The sequence below is a fragment of the Schistocerca gregaria genome, unplaced genomic scaffold, assembly GCF_023897955.1.
Source record: "Schistocerca gregaria isolate iqSchGreg1 unplaced genomic scaffold, iqSchGreg1.2 ptg000215l, whole genome shotgun sequence".
NCBI classification, from domain to species: Eukaryota; Metazoa; Arthropoda; class Insecta; order Orthoptera; family Acrididae; genus Schistocerca; species Schistocerca gregaria.
Genome location: NW_026061743.1, coordinates 92,185 through 112,754, shown reverse-complemented (window position 1 = coordinate 112,754; position 20,570 = coordinate 92,185). Strand labels below are relative to the sequence as shown.

The window sequence follows — 20,570 nt, the reverse complement described above, 5'->3', positions numbered from 1 at the left end:
AAGTGCAAAAAAAATAACACTCGAACGCACTATACAAATATTGCGCTGTTATATATATGGTATACGGTCTGTTCAGCTCTTTTTTTGACTGGCAACATCCCCATTCATTTTTTCTGTTAACTTTTTGAGAGATCGGCCTGGCCGCGGTATTATTTACTCTAGAAATGGGTTGTGGTGCAAGTACTCCAGGTTCGAACGGTTTTCGTGCATTTGACTACTCACGAACACGTTTCTGCCTTGCTCCTTTACCGACGTTCACACTCGGCGGAGACAAGATGTTGTGAGCTTCTCTGCGGTCGAGAAGGATGACGTGCGAATTTGTGTGACTTTCTAACTTTTTTTTCCTTAGAAGATGCTCAGAACGAGATAGCTGCAGGAGGCCAGCAAAAGCCTACCGACTAGTACGACGTTTTAAGGTTAAGTACACGCACGTACACACGTGTCGTAGTCAAAAAACATTCGGTCAAGAAGATTCACTCCTTTTTTCCCCGTCGACGACGCGCGCATGAAGCAACTACATGTGCAAACTGTTGCTACTAGGTACGCGAGCTTTTCGCGTGCTCCGCGTTCGTCGAATGCGTGGAGTTGCTAGAAGCGCGGCGATAGTAACGCTCTCTTTTTTTCCAAAACAGGCGACTCTGGAGTCGGAAAAAGCGCGCTCATGATGCGATTTGCTGATGGATCATTCAAAGGGAGCTTCATGAGCACTGTGGGCATCGATTTCGTATGTCTAGTGAAGAGGGGAAAGACAAAAAAATGTCCATCTAACTTTGCTTTTTAAGAAAATGAAAACAGTCACCATAGATGGGAAACGAGTCAAAATTCAAATCGTGCGTCAAAACATACCCCCCCACCTTCAAAAACCCGTTCTTTCTCCCTGACACAATTTATAGTGGGATACAGCTGGACAAGAACGGTTCAGAACTATCACCAAGACTTATTATCGTGGCGCAAATGGCTACATCCTAGTGTACGACGTGACGAACCAAGAATCGTTCGACCGTGTCAAGTATTGGCTCAATGAGATTAAGAAGAATGGAAATGAAAACGTCTATAAAACCATTGTGGGGAATAAAGCAGACTTGAGCGATCAGCGAGCCGTTAAGTTCGAAGATGGAGAAAACTTTTCAAAAGAAGTTAATATTCCTTTTATCGAAACCAGTGCGAAAGATGGGTTAAACGTAGAAGGCCTGTTTACGACAATGACCCAAAAGTTTGTAAAATTTGCTGCCAGTCAGAACTAGTGTGCGCACAAAACATTCCGTATAATGTGTCTTTTATATGCGCACTGATTGTGTTGCCACGTTCCTCGACGAACCTCTCGTTGGATGATCGTGCATCACGAAATCACGCTAACTCGGCCGGGCCTTCTCATTCGACAAACGCGTACCGGAATGCGAAATACACAGGGAACTCCGCTGATCCTCACGTCAACTCAACGAAAAAAACTACAAAATAAACACATATTGAACGCAAATATGTGAGGACGCTAGCACACCTCTCAACGCGCTATTTCTCTATGCCTCCGAGGTGTTCCGGCCGCATTTTCTGCAGCCTGTCTTACACCATATATACATACCTCTTGTACATTATGTAAGCATATCATACTTTTTTTTTTCATTTAATCCGACCTGTCAAATTCTCCCACATTTTCCTCAAGTGTCCTACAACTGCTTTCCTGCTCTCTTTCGTGTTAAACGCCGTTGAAAAAATGTACACACTAGGATCTAAGCATTTCGTGTTCTCGATCGAGATGTTCCACTTGTCCATCGTCGGCCTTGCCAGCGAGTTGGTCTCACAGTCCTCTCTGGTCGCGTGGCCCACCTTTCCGTACTGAAGGTCATAGTATTCGATCCTCCTTCTGAACGGAGATACACAAAAGTATCCAATCAAAGAATTCGCCTCGTTGAAAATAGAGTAATACGAGGAAAGACGATCCTTGATCCGCTGAATGATCGTGAGTTGCGAATTTGAAACTGGACTGGAAGCTCTCTGCTCAATAGCGCATATCCTAGAATTGTCCAACGAAAAATCAGAGCGTTGATAAAGAGTTCAAAAATGTGCTATACACACACACAAAACCAGTACACCAAGTCAATGCATCGTCGAATTGCTAGCACAATATCATATCTAGGAGCGCGGAGCTCCTTTAAAGACAATTTGTGCCTCGGCCTGCTGACGTACCTTTTCGAATTTCCGTCTTCAATAATTATTCTCTCCCTCCCATGCTTCATATAGAGTCTGGCCTTCGCAATTACTCTAGAATGCGCCATAAAGGACAAGACATATCCCTGATCGGCGCTTAGACATCTAAATACGCGGTTATTCGTCTGCTACACGCACTGAGAACGCTCTCTAAAAACTAAAAACGTTACCTTTGTGAGATGCCTCCCACTACTTCGTTGTTCGGTGAAAAGACACTAAATGGCTCTGCCTAAAACATACGTCATCAATAAAATATTACGTCTTTGGCCTCTGCTTTTTTCTTTCGGCCGCGTACCTCACTAGAAGTCTCAACGATCGTCGAACTAGACGGATAATCAAACGAACCAACTCCAATAGCTTGATATCCAATATTCTCATTCGTATCAAACGAATCTTTAAAAAAATCTCTGAACACTAATACGATGTCAGCAAAAAGCTCGACTCTGCATCGAGCAAACTCCTTCCTCCTATCAGTGCCCAAAACACATCAAATGGCTCGCACTTCGAAAAATGTACGACGCATAACCTGCCATATTCAAAACACAAACTTTTTTAACGAACAACTTGAATATTGTGTACTTACCGTTGAACAGACCTCCTCCGTCCCAAACATTTTGCGGGCCTTTTGTTTGATTCGTATGTTGTTGCGCGTGCTCAAAGTCCATTCGAGAGTTGCCGCCAAAAAATGAGTTTTTCGGGCTGGAACTCCTAGACGACGTCTTGATGATTTTTATACGGTAACTCCCATCTGGTAGGCGCTCCTCAATGATTGTCGTGTTTCCCCTTGAAAAATCTTGAAACTCCCGAAATACGTCGCCGAAATTGCGTTGATACCACCTCATGAACTCTTCTGAGTTATGTCCTTCAAACCCCATTTTATCTGATGGACGCGCATAATTCTGACTTGACCTCCTTGACTGATATTGTTGATAAGGCCTGTAAGAACTATACCCACTGTCGTTATATGAGTCGTGTCCACCTCCATACTTCAGTTGCATGTCATATTGCGCTCGCTTGTCTGCATCTCTCAGCACTTCGTACGCTGTGCTGATCTCGACAAATTGCTTCTGAGCATTAGGGTCGTTCTTGTTGACATCTGGATGCACCTTCTTAGCTTTCTTTGAATGGGAAAAGGTGCCAGTCCAAAACGAACGCCCTCAGTTAGAATCTTCGGATTTACAAAAAAAATGGTACCAAAAACGCGTATATGTACGCATACGGCGCCACCGCCCAAGGGACGCATGCGAAAAAAAACCTATTGCCGACGAACTTCGAAAAACGCCTTCTTAATCTCATCCTGTGTCGCATTCTGACTGACCCCAAGGACACTATAATAGTCTGGATACAATGGAGTCAAACTGGCTGTATTCAAAACACTCAACAGGGAGAGACGTAAACATTTCGCAGCTGAAGAAAAGTCTCAGCTCTTTTTTAATCCTCTCTGTGATAAAACCACATACTTGTGCTCGAGTATTGTCTTTTCTGAACATAAATGCCGCTACACAAAACTTTGCGCTTCAGGCGCCCACAATGTGCATCAAAAAGCCGATGGCCCGATTTTAACCTAACATCGCTGCGTTAGTTAGTTATAAAAAAGGACTGTATTAAAGAAACGCGGGCGCATTCGGCTTCACTCTCGAATTTCAGTGATCGCAGGGGCACCTGTGCAAAATAATTCGATCAGACCTTGCGATGTTCAACATGAGATGGAAACCAAACTATCCGGCCCCAAGTACTTTCAGAGATGAAAATAACGAAAATCAAATATCAGCGATTGAAAATTTTCAAGAAAACAAGTTCTGTACAATTCTGCACAATCTTGTCTTTTTTGAACGGGTACAGCGACCAAAATATGAGGGAAAGATCCATTCCCAACGGCCGCCGCATACCCTGATTGCCAGATGGTTCTTCTAAAATTGATTCCCACAATAAAAAAGGAGCCTCTGTTTTGCCGTGCATTGTCACACATAAAGGAAATTCTGTATGAGAGTACAATTTTGTATATTCAGAGGACGAACGTTTACTCTTGACTCGATGCGTACGCTTAGGCCTGCAAAGGACATCTGAGTTGCCTCCCTTTTTCCTCAGTTTGAATTTTTCTTATTCTTCATCGAATTGATTACTGCCGAACGAGTGCTGCCGGATAAATGCGCACGCACTTGCGCACTTACACAAAAAAGGCAAATTTGACGGAGTGACTTGCCGTCAAATGGACCACGTGCCGAGGATCTGCAGCGAAGTACGCGCTGCAGCTAAAACAACAGGCGCCGAATGAGAATAACACATTTGAAATTTTTTGCGCGCATTTTTGTACCGCAGCCCCTTCTCACGGACACAGTTTCTCCCTTCAAGCGTGACACCTTCGTCCCCACGACTGAAGAAGAGAACAGAAGAAATACAACAAGCGAGTGGACGATGAGGTGTTATATTTTTTTTGGCGAGTAGAGTGAAAAAAAGGCATAGTAGATAAGTGACACCAACATATCTCATTTGCGCAGGAAATGACATGATTTAGTAGCCAGAGTTGGTACCCCATACGCGGATGCACCCGTCGGTATATCCCGCATATAAAATACTGCCATCTGCAGACCAAGAAAGGGAGGTGCAAGCCGTTTTTTGATTTTTTGATTTGAAGTCAGGGAACGCATGGCTTAAGTCGGCAATTTTCGTTTTGCTTTCTAAGTCAAATACTTGGACGCCTGAGTCGGTACCCGTGCAAAGCCAGTATCTCTTGGGTGAGAAGCAAAGTGTGTTGATGATAGAGCCGATGTTTAGAGAGTAGAGGGAGGATTTTTCATTGACATCCCATATGATGGCGTTCCCATCCTTGCCGCCGGATGCGCATATAGATCCGTCCGGGGATATGGTGATAGCATTGATGTATCCAGTATGTTCTTTGAGGGTACTGACGAGTGAACAGTTGCCCAAATTCCATATCTTAACATTTCTGTCCCAACCAACCGACGCAAAAATTGGGTTAGAAATATTCGGAGAAAAGCGAACACAGCTGACCCAACCATCATGGCCATCCGTGACGGTATGTTTGCATTGGCCGAGAGTATTCCAAAGCTTTATCGAGCGGTCTCGAGATCCAGAAACGATTTGCCTATTATCGGAAGAAAATGCTACCGATAATACGTCTTTTGAGTGCCCAATAAAGGTCTTAGACGTGTTTCCTGTGGTTAAATCCCAGAGTCTGAGCGTCGAATCCCAGGAAGAAGACAGGGCATATTGTCCATCGGTAGAGATAACAACATCTTGTACGTAATGGTTATGTCCTCTTAACGCCCGTAGTGGGTACCCATACTCTAGTTCGTTTTGCATTAGCTTCCAAACCATGATGCTCTTATCTCGGGAACTAGATAAAACAATATCAGGTGCCTCAGGCGTCGAACTGATCGCCGTAACACTACCTCCATGCCCCTTCAGGGTCCCGCGCAAACTCAACACGTCCATGCGGTCTCTTCAAAGAGAAGTAAGGTAAGAACAAAAATCATCGGGAGGATCTGAGAAGCGAGAAAATCACTGGCTCTAAGCAAGACGTCTCTAAAAAGAAAAAGAGCATTTGAGGAGACGCTGAGGGCATCACAAGCAAAAGGCATATGCCGATACAATTCCGGTTGCAAGAAACAGATGAGGGTCAACAGAGAAGGAACATACGTCAGATGTAAAGAGAAAAAAGTAATCACGATACCTTAAATCAATTTTTTATATTTTTATTGATTCTTAAAAAAAAAAAGCTTTCTTGCGTTACATATTACAACGAGGTTACTTTTTTTTGATACAAGTCTCGCCTGTTTTTTTTCCTTGATAGTGCTCTATTTCGTGTCCCGTCTTGACCGCAGCCATTTCTCGCTTTGAGTAGCAGTTGCCAACTCAGCCATTCTGGCTCGGCTTATCCATGCACAGGCCCACAACCACATGATTCTCTCATTCATAACATACGCGCTGATTAAGTAGACGGTACGTTCGTCCACCGCGCATTTCGTCCAGGCTGAGGACTCCTGAAACACCCTGCTACGGGCTAGAAACGCTGCTATGCTCTTAACGGATATCTTGGTTTGTGTTTTTTCTATATTTCTCATATAAAAATTTTTACCCTGTATACAAAGATCCTGTGCTATTTGTTTGACCTCCAGTGGGCCTCTTTGCGCGGTGCTAGTTATGTTAGACCAGGAGGTATATCAGGGTATCCGCAAGAACTATGTCCTAAAGCCCATACCCCCTGAAAAGTGGCTCAATCCAAATGATATCGACTGGTGTGCTGAAAAGTTACTCGGTAAAGGTACTTATGGTCGAGTGGTGAAGGGCACTTGGCTCGGGAAGCCATCCGCCATCAAGATTGCGAACACGGACCACGGACAGGAAGCCACTGATTTGTTAAAGGAGGAGTGCAGTCTTATGAGGTATGAAACAGACTTGCATGGTTTTACAATTTTTGAACGCATGTGCGCGTCTCCCTTATGGAAGTTCTGAAGGAGTGAGCCATCCTCGTCCGAGTGATTTTTTTCGTGTGCATGTGGACGCTTCGCGCGTGATGAGATGTGAAGACAAAAAGTACCCTTTTTTTCGATATGTATAGACGTGTATGATGTGTAGTCGCGGGTGATCATTTTATGTGTGTCGGAGGGGGTGTGTTACGGTTCGCATCGGTGGGGGACATGGGGTTTGTGCGAGACGCGCGCCGTGGGTTTGCTTCGCGCGGCAGTCGACGGCAGAGCGAGCGACGGGAGATGTATGAGTGTGTCCTATGTGTTGTAGGTACAAATCCTTCGTTTGGTCGGATGCGAGTGTTCATTATTTTTAACATACAATTTTTACAAAAATGGGAAACCACGAAAATGTGTATGGAACACGTGCGCTTTAGCAATTTGGACCATCCGAATATCGTGAAAGTGTATGGGTGCTGTGACAAGAATGGATCGTTTGTGATGGTTATGGAGCTATTGCACTCGTCGCTGTCAAATTTGTTGGAATCGTACAGGCCGGGCAGCAGATCTAAAAAGAGCACCCCCAGTAAGGTAAGAAAGAATGTCAGAGTACCAATTTGGAAGATATTGAGAGACGTGGCAGCCGGCATTGAGTATTTGCACGGACTTGACTTGATACACCGTGACGTGAAGCCGTCGAACATTTTGTTATCTCGTTCGACTTTTCAGGCGAAATTGTGTGATTTTGGCCTCGCAAGGAAGTTTGAAGCAGGAAATAATAGTTCCATGACAGATGCTGGCACATCGCCGTACAAGGCCCCAGAAGTGAACTATGGGTTAGGTCGTTATGATCGTTCTGTCGATATATTTTCTTTAGGTCGAGTTATAGAGAGGGACCTATGTCCTTTGTTGCGGGATGAAAATTTGAAGCAGTTGGCAGATTACTGTACACAATCGATTGGTACGGAGCATTTATCATTTAAGTCACCATCTTCTCGTCCGAGCGCAGCACAGGTGTTGGAGAGGATTAAAGAGCATATCCGGAAGTATAGGCCGGGTAGAGTGGTACTATCCTTGGATCCTGAAGAGATCGAGAGGGTGAAAATGAAAATGCAGAATGTAAAGAGATTTCATGACGAGGATACAGAAGGGAATAAGGGGGCTTCATTAGCGGGATCCGATAAAGGGATGGACGTCGACGAGTCTCTTGGGACAGAATGTAACGATACGTCTAATACTGCTCAAAAGTTGTCTTCTCGGCGAACTCGAAAGACAAAAAATGTTAAAGAGAGCAAAGCTCTTGCTGACGACCAACAGGCAGAAAAACGTGAACTTCGAGATCGTTCTAAGAAGCCTTTGCCGGGAAATGGTCTTCAGTTTTGCGCACCTAGAGCTCAGATGCTTGATTCACGTTATCGTAAGACGTCATCGATGAAATTGAGGTTGAGGTGCGCTGATAAGAAGAAACGAGTTGCGATGAAACGTGAAACTCACAGTCAAGAGAAAACACCTTCAAAAAAATCTGGCTCGAATCGTTCAGACGCCTCTGATTTTGTGTACGTTACGAGTCGATCAAAGGGCGGGAAATATCACCTGGAGAGGGGGCATTCGACGGCTCATTTGATGATTAATCTAAAAATGGCACTTGAATTAGGAAAAGCGCCATGTTCAGATTGCTGTGTATGTGAGGCTTCGAAAAAGGTCAACACTAGAAAAAGAGGTCGAAATACTACTACACCATCAAAAAACAATGCAAGCATTCATGACTCAATGGATGGCGCCAGCTTACCATTAAAAAAAAAGTGTAAGTCCAGATTAGACGTTGCTATGTCGGTCGACTCATCTGATGAATTGTCAGACCAGGAGGAAGTTCCCACCTCTGGTAGGCGTAACGTGGCCTCCTCACGGTCTGCTACCACCGACAAAATTGGGAGGGTCTTTGCCATTTCTGATTCTCATCGTAACGGCAGTCGTCAAATGCCTCCTCGACTCTGTCGTCGTATGACCCTACCTATACTTCCAAAAAAAAAAGAAGAATGTCGCTATTCCATTGATTGCAAGCCGCCTCGTTGCAAGCTAAATGATGTCGTCTATGTTACGGCAGTACCCTACCGAAAGAACATCTACCACCTCGTCAGTGGACACTACGGTGCTTGCAACCCCATTCCACTGAAGACGGCCAAAGCAGAAGGGAGAGAACTTTGCAGGCGATGCATGATGAACGAATCAAAACCTTAGCAATGTCTGTGCGTGTATGCACGGCTTGTATGTACGATTACCAGAAATTGCCCAAATCGCTATCTGATATTATTTACCCGTCCCATAATTTGGTCAAGGCGATGACACACACGCTTTACTCCTCAGTGAACATACATCTGAATTTTTATTACTGCTGACACTCGTTCTTCTCTAGTGACCAATTACTCCTCCCTGTCATTGCTCTGCGGCTGATTTGTTCGTTTTGTCGGTTTCAGACGAACGGTCGATGGATCAAACTTTGGTAACATGGATGCAAGTGTATGGCTTCTTCTGGCCCTTACGTTGTGTGGACCCTCTTTTTTATTTTCAGAGGGAGCACTATCTTTTTCACTGTATGTAAACAAACTCGCCAAATCCGAGTGTCTCTCATTTTTATTTTCACTGACCGATAAACTACTTTGCTCTACATTCTCTAACAAGGAACGGAGTCTTCTAGGCGATATATAACCTAGACTTCTCCTTGGGCCACGACTTCGAATCGAGTTGTTACGAATCAAGTTTCGCTCACCGCGCCCCAAAACCTGGTCCAAGTCAGTTAACCTGTCATTTTCCTTATAGTCAGATTCTTCACTGATACTTCTCCCTTCACTCGCCCTACTGCGCCTCTCTTGTGTATCTCCTGCACTTTCCTCTCTTGCTGAAATCATGTCATCTCTATCTAGTTCCTCGCAATGGTTCACGGCCCTTTCGGTGTCTCCCATTTTCACGTCTTCTAAGGAGTCTGAGCGTCCGTATTCCAACTTTTACTATCTTGAGCTCGAGTAACGTATCAAGACTAGTATATTACACGTCACACAATTATCTTGAACGCAAGGTATCGCCTCGAGTTTTCATCAAAAAATTTTCCTCGAGGTACGAACCAATTCAAAATCCAACCCTGCTCGGGCTATGAATGAATGAATAACCCACTCGAGCATAAGGCTATTGCCGGTTCCGTTACGCAAAATATTCGTAAATCGATACACAAATTTAACCGCTTCATTGGTTTTGCATTCTTTTTTTTTGCAACGGCACGATCTTTTTTTTCTGCGACCTCTTCGTATAGGTTGTTTTTCCTTTTTCCATTTTCAAAGGATATGGATAATTTATCTGATCCTGATGATCTTTCCTTGTCCGGCGTTCGCGATTTGCATTACGACCGCGGATCATTCTTCACTCAATGCGCTGGTGACGGGAATTATGGGCAGCACTATTTTGGCAACGGTGTGAAGGACCTTGATTTTTGCGACTCGCAACTGTTGCCTCCACACTCTGATGCTGCGCGGGCCGCCGGTTCTCCTTCTGATGCTAGGAGCCCGTATGTTTTTTGAGTGCGGATTGCGCTGGCTTCCCGAACATTTTTTTGCGCATACACTAAGCTTTTTTTTAGACAGAACGAAGCGAAATCTCGTGAATTCCAGAAATCGGCTCTCAGGCACTCCGTGCCACCTCCTAATGCCAATTCTCAGCCTCGAACCGCTTCGTTTGACGAGCGTTTCAAATCAACGATAGAGTATGCGCGGCTTTACGGGAGGAGCCTGATGGTGGTGTATGTTACTTATCTTTCTTTTTGCAGTTATCGAAACATCATGTCTACCGTGGTTAGCTTGAAGGAGCAGAAAAACCAGGCGTTGACGGATATAAGAAAGCTGGAAGCTGAGAAGGCTCGACTTTTGGACGATCCGCAACATTTTGTTCAGATTTTGTTCAAGAAAAAAGACCTGATTCCTCCTCATCAGACAGTTACGCCGCTTCCTGTGGTTGACTTCAGGTGCTACGAGAACTTGGTGTCGTTGACGGCCGAGCCACCCAAGGTTGGGGATGCGGTGAGGGGGAGGACTTACACGTTGTCGAAGCCCATGTCTTTCAACTTGCCGTGGACGTACGAAGAACAAAAAAAGTTGGAACAGCTATTGATAGAATATCCGGATGAACCCGTATCGGCGTACAGATGGGAGAAGATAGCGAGGGCGTTGGGAAACAGAACGCCAAAGCAAGTCGGGAGTCGTGTTCAGAAGTACTTTATAAGGCTAGCGCAGGCCGGTCTGCCCGTTCCAGGAAGGGTTCCAAACCTCCAGGTACGATTTTTTTTTTTGTCTCCGATATAATGCGCACGGCTCTAAATTGATTTTTTTTATTAGAATTATGTGAAAGAGAAAAATTTATTAACAGCCGTTCCAAAAAGTTCTCGAGCACCACACGTACAGTAGGTTTCATGATTACGGCACGCGCGTTTTTTGACAACATGTTTTTGACAATTCTTTGTATTGAACACGCAGCACCAAGCACATCAATTATTACGAGCCTCCAGCAGTACGGATTGACGATGGGTCCGCTTCCTTCAAGCATTTGAAGTGCGCGCCCGAACACAAAGAACTGGCGCAGCTTTGTAGAGAGCAAGAGGAGAGCGTTCACGAGGTCTACATCGAGGCGCCGCCTCGCGCAGACAACACGCGTACGATCAGATGTAACTTATGTGGCGCTGATCCAATCATTGGATACATCTACAGGTGCCAGCTTTGCGATGGCGTTCAATTTTGCGAAAAGTGCCATTCTGGCGAGAACGGAATTCACGAGGCGGACCATCCGTTGGAAAAATCGAAGAGGCCCAACGTAGAGTTCATTGATCCTGATTATATTACGACAAACGAAATGAATTATTTAGATCCTCACTTTTTACCATAATTTTTTTTCTCTTTTGACGATTTTCATGAGTGCGATTTTTTTCTTTGACAGCAGGCTCTGCGCGAAATGACGTCGGTGTGTAAGATGCTAGAGCAGGTGTTGGTGAACGGCAACCGGTTTTACCGAGTTCAGAACGATCAGACCAAAGTGTATCCCAGCATTACGACCGTTTTAGGCAGCGTTATTGCGAAGCCGGAGCTAGAGAATTGGCAGCGGAAGGTTTCTCTACTTGAATTTAAGAAGCAGTTGCAATTGTGCGCGGAGAGACGCGAGCTTCCAGGTACGATTTTTTCTCTTTTTCGGAAGTGTCGTGGCGGTCGCTGACACAAAAAAGGCCTCGGAACGGTTCAAATTCTGCCAGGGGAGAGAGTGCTGGAAGACATGGTCAGGGAGTCGATGACAGCTCCCGATAAAATTGTATGCGAGGGGTGACACACAAAGTGCGGTGTGTGTGTTGATGAGTTGACAGGTTTTTTTTTTTTGAATTTCTCGTTGTCGAAGGGGTGTTGGCTCCCCTTTGGCGATGGGGTTTTTTCTTTATGTGAAGTGTGACATGGCGTTGAGTTTCGGCACAGAGGTGCACGCGATCATAGAGAAGTTGATTTTGACGAATGCGGACGACATGCCGTGCGACCCTGAATACGTGACAGTGAAGGATTCCTTTCGCGCGTGGCGTCGCCAAGTGGAGAGCAGCGGATCCAAGATCATCAAGACTGAGGTTCAGGTGGTTTCAAAGAGATACGGGTATGCGGGAACTATGGATGCTTTATTGAGGACGGTCGAAGTGCCCTCGGGGAAGGAGATATGGACAGTCTTAGATTGGAAGACGAGCAACGCTATTAGGAATGAATACGCGCTGCAAGTCGCCGCGTACGCCAAGGCTTACGAGGAGATGACCGGCACGCCAATCGACAGAGCAGCTGTGGTTAGGTTCAACAAGAAAGGCTCGCCAACCTACGAAGTCAAAACGGTGCACAATTTAGAAGAGGCGTTTGACGCGTTCTGCTCGGTCTTACACATTTGGCAGATGACGAATCAGAGCCTGTTTTGACAGATCGAACCCACGTCGAGAGAGACAACGCGACGCGTGTCGTTTCGTGCATCGCGTCCCTTCATTCCACTAAAAGCTGGGCATTTTTTGTGTTTTTCTAGAGGAAATTGCTTTTATGTCGAGAGGGTCCAAAGCTTGATGGTTTGGTCTTCTGAAGCCGTCAGGAGGTGTTTGCCGTATGGGTGCGCTGCTAGCCCCATTAGGAGTTTTTGGTGCGCTTTTTTTTTCAGAAGGAGTTCAGTGTCTTCTAGAGCCCAAACGCATATGTCACCGTTTTCGCTTCCCGATGCTACGAACGAGCTGTTGTTTAGAAATGTAGAGTCGACTCTGAATTCTGTGTTTGTGTGTCCCCTATACTCGTGATAGAGAGTTCCTTCTTCTTTGTCTATGAGCATGAGTTTGTTAGAAAGCGTGCTGAGGAGTAGAATTTGCCCGTCGTTAGACAGACTGACGGAGGAGATGACGCAGGCGAGACAGTCCGTTTGGAGTTTTCCCATGCGGACATCATAGGTTCTTAGGCATCCGTCAGCTGACGTAGTAAAAATTTCGATTGTGGAGGTTGCGACACAAGTGACGCTATCTCTAGCTTCTGGGAGAACCTGAATGGGGTCGATTGATCTAGATCGACAATCCCAGCACTTAACTGTCTGATCGTTGCTTCCAGTGACGAATATGGATGCAGAAGGATGAAAAGCCACGCAATTAATTTGAGAATTGTGGCCGCGAAATTTCCGAATTACCAAGCGAGCGGCGACATCCCACAGAAACGGCTGTTTATCTCCGCCACAAGACACAAAATGGAGGTGATCGCTCGTGATGTCGAGGTCCAATACCTGGTAACTGTGTCCAGTGTATGTACAAATCGATTTGGATTGGTATGGATTCCAGAGAATGATTTTCTTGTCATATCCTCCGCTCATGCAATATCTTCCGTCTCGGTTAAACTTGACGACGCGCACGGCCGCCGTATGCCCCTCCAGGACCTGTTCTTGGTCAAGTGAGATCGACCTTTTCATATAAACTTTCGGATGAACTCTCAAAAAAAATGAACCTAACGGCTTTCATGGCCTTTTAGCCGCTTCCCATACAAAAAAAAAATAATAATTAATTTTTCAATTTTTATTTTTCCCGCTATCAATAAAAGAATCCTAAGAGCTTGCCACCCGTGCCCTTTTTTCTGGCTTCGTTGTGTCCCATGACCCCATTCGATGTAGTGAGTACAAGCGTTCCAAATTGACGTGACGGTAGCAGATGGTTAGTCCATCTTTCAAAATCGACGACTTTAATGTCGAAGCGAGGAGAGATGACTCCAGCCTTGTTCAGGCGACCCAAGAGGAAGACGACTATCTTTCCAGATCGATGATCATCAACAATCTCAAACTCCCCGATATATCCATGTTGTTGCATCAGGCACAAAAATTTCACCACCACTTTTGAACAAGGGCGAATGAGCACTTGACGCTTCCCGCGGCGCTCCGCATTGGTAATGTTTTTCAGCGCGCGGGCAAGAGGGTCTATTAACACCATGATTGAAGCGCTGAATAACTAAATCGCGGTGAGTTATTTGATTAAAAAAAAAAAAGACCCAAAATTGCACGAAATTCATGATTGATCGAATCGGAACGAATCTAGATTTGTTTTCCCTCCTTTTCTGAACCGCAGCGCACGGTTCATGATAACCCCTTCAAATTCAATACGTGTGCACGGTGTATAGCACGTCTTTTCGTAACATAGCCCCCATTGTGCAAACGGTACGACCGACATACATATGCCTGTTTACGGTTGACAGAACGATGATTCAGCACAGAAAATCAAGAAAAATTTTTTGCGTGCATTTCCGTCGCCTCTGTTCTTCGATCGTCTCCGTCACCTATCTTGCAAAAAAAAATACCCTAGTCCATTCCGACGTCTGGAGACCTTGGTTTTCGGGCACATCTGAGGTTTCATCTCTTGCGTGTGCCTCTTTTCTGCATAAATATGTTCCGCGTGTGCAGAAGGACTGAATTATATCGCGAAACTTCTATTTTCGAACTCAGAGATGTCTATTTTATTTTCACCAATTGAAATGAATGCGTCTGAAATTCACGAACACTGGATGAACGTCGCATTGAGGGAAGCAGAATTAGCCTTGGAGCTGGGAGAAGTTCCCGTAGGCGCCGTATTTGTTCAACATCAGCGTGCAGTAAACGATGGCGACGTGACCCGCGATCTAGGGCAAATGATCTGCATAAAACATAACCTCACCAATGTCACCAAAAACGTACGCAGCCTCGTACCAAAATTTTTCCTAAAACTTACAGCAAGATATTTTTAGGCTATTCAACACGCAGAATATGTGGGTTTGCTCGAGTTACTCGACAAAGAGTGTAGTCTCGAAAAGGTGGTGCTCTACGTCACAGTGGAGCCCTGTATCATGTACGCAAGTCGTCATTTTGCAAACATACACAAATGTTCGTCTCATACTCAATTTTCGGCTTTAGGTGTACCTATGCCTTGATTTTATCAGGGATCAAGAGAGTGTACTATGGGTGTCTCAATGAACGGTTTGGCGGCTGCGGTTCTGTCCTTCCTGTTCATCAAGAGCCCCCCGGCCTCATTTGCACGTCTGGTATCGCCAAGGAACGGTGCATTCAATTGCTCAAAGACTTTTACGAACAGGAAAATCCAGGCGGTATGATTTACGTACGGGTGTATGTGTGTATGGTTTGTATCTAACTATATTCTTTCAGCACCGCCTGAAAAAAGAAAGGCAAAATCCAGTGGTCCTAATTCACAAGCCCCGAAAACCTGGACTGAACCCTGAACTGGTCATCTCCGAAAAATGATGACCGGATCTTCCTCAATCCTTGCGCAACTGCCTATTTTTTTTTCGATTTTTTTAGGTGTACTGCCAAAATCAGCTATTTGTCATATAACCACCAACACTTCGTCTTTCTCGTCGCGCCTCGATGAATTCGTTTGAATCTGCTCTAGCTCTGCTCACCCTGTTTCTATTAATTGAATTCAATACCAGCCTTAGCGAAAAAGAATATACGTACGTTCCCGAAGCGTGTACACATTCTCTTTTTATGCATTTCACAATTTGCGCACTCACCCTGCGCTTTTCTCAGTATTCTCATACCGACTACTGAATTGTTCAACCAGAGCGCAAATTTCGAAGAATCAAAAATATATCGTATCGATCAACTAGACCCACTCGAACAATATGAAATCCGAGTTTCTTGGCCCTGTTACGTATGCTGGAAACGTTTTTGATTCAATCTTTTCTGTCAAACACTGTTTGACCTTGTCGCGTTCTCTGCCATTCAGAGTCCAGTCTTTATAACGCTGCAATTAGTGTGCGCCAATGAAGATACGGATCACTCTCGAAATCTCACTAGAATAAACACAAGAGAGATTCTAAACACAGAAAAGTTCATATTTGAAACAAACTCAAATAGACAGGTTCTTGTACGCAATTATGATCATAGATAATGGGACGGTGCTCATTCAACAACCCCGCTCCAAACGATACCCCTCCTCTTTCTATGATTGATTTTCGGTGAGTGTTGTACCAATCTTGTTTTTGTGCATTTTAGAACTGCCTGGATTACGAAGAGATTTCACCTGAGATTCTCAAGATTTTAGACCCTAAAAAATTGGGCCAGCAAGAGACCTATTTGGTTTTAAATGCAGTGCCTAATAGTGTCGCATCTGACGGAAGCGTTCGACAAGAAGAGTTTTCTTTCAATCTTGGTACGTGCGAAAAATTTAACATATTTTTTTGTATCGTACTAATCGTCTTTGATCTAGTAATTGAACCCCTGAGAATAGGCTTGTCTATCAGGGCAATCAAAACTGCTATGTACACCATATTAGCATTAATACTTGCAGTCTTAGCAGCTCGAGTCTTTCTTCGCCGATACAGAAAAATGCACCCTTCGAAAATCAAAGATTAAAAATATGTTTATTGTCACCATATGTTAGTGTGGATAAAATGGCCAATCTTAAACACATGGTTTTTGAGTCCTGCATCGGCCAGAGTTTCAGTCAGGGTCTTTTCTGTCAATGTTTTTCTATAGAGGGGCGCTCTACGCCGGGACACGAAAATTGTACGGGCTGCGCCGGTGAGCAGAGGAGATTACGCGTTGCTCAGAGCTGAGGGCGACGCGAGCGCACGATGCAAACAGTGAGTCTATGATACCTTCTCTGTTGAGAAGAAGAGGAAACGTACTTTTTTTTTTAGCACACTTTTGCTCTTCAACTTATTTTCTCTTTTGCATCGCTTCGAAGCGCATGTTCCTTACTTTTTCCAATATTCGTGAATATACAAAATTTTGCCCATGACGTCCTCGTCGACATGTTAGAAGATGAAAACTCGAGAACCCTCTTTGAACGTGGAGACAGAGACGTCGCCTAATCTTTTTTTAGCGGATTCTTCCGTTCGAAATTCAACTGGCTTCCGCAATAGCGATGACATCATAAGTCCGGAGTTGTTCGAAGGGCGGAACCGGGAATTGAACACGATAAGAGAAAAAGGCAGAAGGGAGAAGTTGAGGCCTCGGAGGACAGAGTGTTCGAAACTTCTAAATCCAGAAACTAGATGCAGAGTTTATCGAATGGAACAAGATGACAATGAACTGGCTCCGATTGTGCTTGATGGTGTTACTGATACCAGAGCTTCTTGTGAATTAGACGGCCACTTATCATCTCTCAATCAAGCGGAGGATGAAGAATTGGTTGGCATAGAGTCAGCGCGACATGACATATCCGCGTTTGATGTACATGATCAACGAGGCGAATGTTCGACTGGGGGCTCGACAAGTTTATCGTCTAAAGCGCTCACCCAAGAGTTGGAATTGCTATATGAGTGTCCGTTTTGTTCAAAGAAACTTGCCGATTCAACATCTCAAGAGAGGACATCTCACTTCAATGGCTGCCTTGAAAGTTCTAAAAACTTGTTTAAGTGTGAATATTTGCGCTCGGACTCTCTCGTCGTTCTGGAGGATGCGTCTGCAGAAAAATCAAAATTAGCTTCTCGATTAAATATGACAAAAAAAGCATATTGGTGTTTGATATGTCAGAAAGATTTATCCTCCAAGTCCTTTTCTTCGCGTGTGTCTCATTTGAGACAATGTGGCAAAAAAAACAACTTGACTGTTCGAGGTCTTGCCAAATTGGATCTCCAAGCCAAGTCCGAGTTGCCTGAGGACGAAAATTCATCAAATATAGATTTAGAAGGCCATTCTTCGCGCTCTGCCTCGATCGAGTTTTCTGACTCAAACATGCATTCAGCGAAGTCTGAAATTGCCCTAAATGTGCAGTTCTCGAAGAGCCGTTATTTCGACCCTCTGCAAGATGAACCTTCCTCTGAAGAGATTGTAAAGTTTCAGAGAACTCTAGATGGAGCAAATTTTCCTCAATCTTCGAAACCGGTCCAAGTTAGAGAGACGGTCATCGGTGTTCCAATTCCCGACACCCTTCCTGTTCCAGAAAGCACTATTGAGAAGTGTTACCGACATGAACCAGATACTCTGCAGAGTGGACATTCGCCTTTATTGAGCGTGCAAACGACGTCTTCATCTTACTTAGGCGAACATGTTGACCGAAAAAAAAACGTGTCCTATTCCGATCACACATTTTATTCCAAGCTAAGCATTTTAGACGACCTCATATCTAACGACGACATTGACTCGTCTCCCCCTGAACTTTCGCAGCATCTCAATTCGCGTTCTAGGTACTCTAGGTGCACCTCCTCTTCCATGCGAACTTCTCATGATCTCGATCAACTGATTGAGCAGCAAATCGAATTGGACCTGCAACTAACCGGCGGTCTTGATACCGCTTCAGGTACCAAACCGCTATTCCACAACGAAGGCAGTCCTAAATTAAATTGCCCGCCGACTCCATCCTGCAGTCATCGTGCATCTGCTCCAGTTCAGCCCGACAAAAACTGCATCAAGTCTCCGGAACTTCCTGGTCGCATCGACTCCACGACGGCCTATGAAATTTCTGAAAAGGTTGAACACTCTAAAAAAAAAAAATTATGGGAATCTGATGAAGAAAAATCTGAACTTCGCGATATTTGCACATGCGCATTACCTTCTGATTTTACTTGCAAACTTAAAAAGCTATTCAATAACTATCATTCTCTTAAGAATCAACTGAAGGTCAATTACTACGCCTCAGTTGGTAGCCTGGCCATTCGCCGTGACCGCGAAATACTAGAGCTTTGCGAATCCTACAACATCAACGTTTCGTTTGCTATGAGCGAGGTTTTTTGTGAAAATGCTTCTTCCGATATTGGTCGGTTCAACCGATCGAGACAGACAACGTCGGACGATCCGAAAAAAACTGATTCTCTTTTTGTCGATCGGGATGACCCCGGTCCATCTGAATCTATCAATCAAAATGAAGACAAAGCCCATCAGGTCGATTCAGGTCAATCCAGTGACAGTCAGCGTCCTAATTATGCTCTTTTCAAAAAAAACGACCTTCAATCTTTGGCTATTCAATACGGCCTTAAACCCAATAATTCCAAGTCAGTTTTGATTCAACAACTCAATGCCATTTGGAACCATCAATATTCCCAGCACGTTTCAAAAAATGCGTCATCATGCGCCAACGCTGGGTCAAAAGGTGCGCCTGTTTCGTCGCTTGGCGTTGCTTTGCGGGAACGTTCGTCTGATTCGTCAAAAAAAAAAGAGCTATCTGCCAAAATTGCGGCCCTCGTCGAATCCGATGCCGAGCTGCGCTCTTTGATAGATTCTGCCAACTTGCCAGCAATTCAGGCCTATTTGCGAAAAAAAGGTGTTCGATGCACTCGCAAGGGCCTGAGCGAGGGTCTTCAAGGTTTCCGAACTGTCATCAATTCGCGCTGATTTTTTTGTATAGGAAAAAAAAAAAATTCACACTTCTTTGTACGCGCTTCTTGATCAAGTTCGCGCCGATTTTTATCATAGGGAAAAGGGGAGTTTTATTTGATCCGGCCCCTTATGAATTTGCTTTTCTTTGTCTAATTTTATTTTTATGGAATTCGATGGCTCTCACCTCGTTGCCGCCCCTTATAACGCCGACGTCTTGTCTCCAACTGTCACCAAAATGTCGATGAATCCTTCTCCTGAATTTTCAGAAGCTTCATTTTCTTCGGCTAATAGAGAGACGTTTTGCAAAGCCAATGGCGACGGCTTTGTACCGCCGAATGCTGAATCTGTACAATTGCTTGAACATCTTCTTAAGGACCGAGACCTAGCTCAAAAGCCCTGTGTTGGGCGTTCTCTTCTCTCTCGAAAGCCTCTGAGATGTCCCGTTCGTCCTCATAGTCGGCCTCGTGAATCTGCGACACCGCAGAATGTTTGTCTCTCTGGTACAATTTTGGCAAATACGCATACAAATTCTTGTATGGAAGATTCTGTTCCATCTGTCGCAGAGCAAGATCGTTCCGGTTTTTTTGGTGACGTCATCGATCAATCTTTGGATTCGTTTGCTCGTCACGGTCTCGACGGGGCGTCTTCGGAGGTTTCTTCTCGTCTTGAAATTCCTCCTTTGGAAGAGTTCGCCTCTCAGATTGGTCCGTTTCCTGGGGATGTAGTGACGAACGGTGGATCTGCCGACAAGGCGCGTGCCGACGAAGATGTGGCTCGTTCTCTGGACCGGCGAGTTTCCGCTCTTGATGCGGTGGGTCCTGTGGTTCTTGATGATGTGAAAAGCCTCGATAGGTCTTTGGATTCTTTCTTAGTTTCTGGGGCAGGCGAGGAGTTCGCGATTCTGGAAAGCGCTTCGTCGCGTTCTAAGGAATGTGCAGATCAAGCGTCACCATCCGAGGTTGGTCCGACAAGGCGCAGGGGCGTCGTATCAGATCATGGAAGAGAGGGCTGCAAGGAAGAACAAATGTTGAGAGTCCACGTTGGGTTGTGTAATGAAGGCGAGTCGCACATTGTTAGTAGTAGGTCGCAGTTGGATCAAGGCGGATCGTTACTGGA

General features: G+C 44.9%; 7 protein-coding genes across 14 annotated transcripts; 4 read left to right on the top strand and 3 right to left on the bottom strand.

The window, feature by feature from the left end:
- Positions 1-102: 102 nt before the first annotated feature.
- On the top strand, positions 103-1,948 carry LOC126304989 (uncharacterized). Its single transcript, XM_049991977.1, has 6 exons — positions 103-189; positions 350-401; positions 512-540; positions 633-724; positions 783-830; positions 894-1,948. The coding sequence occupies exons 1-6, from the start codon at positions 165-167 to the stop codon at positions 1,242-1,244; spliced, it is 597 nt and encodes a 198-aa protein (XP_049847934.1). The 5' UTR covers positions 103-164; the 3' UTR covers positions 1,245-1,948.
- Positions 1,618-3,959, bottom strand: LOC126304988 (uncharacterized). Its single transcript, XM_049991976.1, has 8 exons — positions 3,892-3,959; positions 3,666-3,769; positions 3,476-3,543; positions 2,789-3,323; positions 2,501-2,619; positions 2,376-2,434; positions 2,185-2,310; positions 1,618-2,011 (listed from the first exon to the last, which is right to left on the bottom strand). Exons 1-8 carry the CDS (start codon positions 3,906-3,908, stop codon positions 1,618-1,620), a joined length of 1,422 nt encoding a protein of 473 aa, XP_049847933.1. The 5' UTR covers positions 3,909-3,959.
- A 648-nt stretch (positions 3,960-4,607) lies between these two features.
- Positions 4,608-5,886, bottom strand: LOC126304984 (receptor of activated protein C kinase 1-like). Its single transcript, XM_049991971.1, has 2 exons — positions 5,866-5,886; positions 4,608-5,668 (listed from the first exon to the last, which is right to left on the bottom strand). The coding sequence occupies exon 2, from the start codon at positions 5,659-5,661 to the stop codon at positions 4,717-4,719; it is 945 nt and encodes a 314-aa protein (XP_049847928.1). The 5' UTR covers positions 5,662-5,668; positions 5,866-5,886; the 3' UTR covers positions 4,608-4,716.
- Positions 5,887-5,959: 73 nt separating this feature from the next.
- On the top strand, positions 5,960-9,875 carry LOC126304982 (probable serine/threonine-protein kinase kinX). Of its 7 annotated transcripts, XM_049991970.1 has the most exons (6): positions 5,960-6,168; positions 6,318-6,611; positions 7,073-8,191; positions 8,290-8,904; positions 9,049-9,226; positions 9,315-9,875. In XM_049991970.1, the coding sequence occupies exons 2-4, from the start codon at positions 6,370-6,372 to the stop codon at positions 8,321-8,323; spliced, it is 1,395 nt and encodes a 464-aa protein (XP_049847927.1). In that variant the 5' UTR covers positions 5,960-6,168; positions 6,318-6,369; the 3' UTR covers positions 8,324-8,904; positions 9,049-9,226; positions 9,315-9,875. The 7 variants fall into 7 exon arrangements, with proteins under 7 accessions (XP_049847927.1, XP_049847926.1, XP_049847925.1 ...); XM_049991969.1 differs by having other exon boundaries at positions 8,290-9,226; XM_049991968.1 differs by having other exon boundaries at positions 5,961-6,168; positions 7,073-8,900.
- Positions 9,876-11,570: 1,695 nt separating this feature from the next.
- On the top strand, positions 11,571-12,683 carry LOC126304981 (uncharacterized). 2 transcript variants are annotated; one of them, XR_007553284.1, is made up of 3 exons: positions 11,571-11,838; positions 11,893-11,975; positions 12,060-12,683. XR_007553284.1 is itself a non-coding variant. In XM_049991963.1 (3 exons), exons 1-3 carry the CDS (start codon positions 11,625-11,627, stop codon positions 12,607-12,609), a joined length of 801 nt encoding a protein of 266 aa, XP_049847920.1. In that variant the 5' UTR covers positions 11,571-11,624; the 3' UTR covers positions 12,610-12,683. The 2 variants fall into 2 exon arrangements, 1 of the variants encoding a protein (XP_049847920.1); XM_049991963.1 differs by having other exon boundaries at positions 12,106-12,683.
- A 39-nt stretch (positions 12,684-12,722) lies between these two features.
- On the bottom strand, positions 12,723-13,625 carry LOC126304994 (WD repeat domain-containing protein 83-like). Its single transcript, XM_049991981.1, has one exon. The coding sequence runs from the start codon at positions 13,623-13,625 to the stop codon at positions 12,723-12,725; it is 903 nt and encodes a 300-aa protein (XP_049847938.1).
- Positions 13,626-15,152: 1,527 nt separating this feature from the next.
- On the top strand, positions 15,153-16,569 carry LOC126304979 (uncharacterized). The gene is made up of 6 exons (XM_049991962.1): positions 15,153-15,280; positions 15,339-15,643; positions 15,720-15,843; positions 15,919-16,059; positions 16,188-16,344; positions 16,402-16,569. Exons 2-6 carry the CDS (start codon positions 15,558-15,560, stop codon positions 16,545-16,547), a joined length of 654 nt encoding a protein of 217 aa, XP_049847919.1. The 5' UTR covers positions 15,153-15,280; positions 15,339-15,557; the 3' UTR covers positions 16,548-16,569.
- The last annotated feature ends 4,001 nt before the right edge of the window (positions 16,570-20,570 follow it).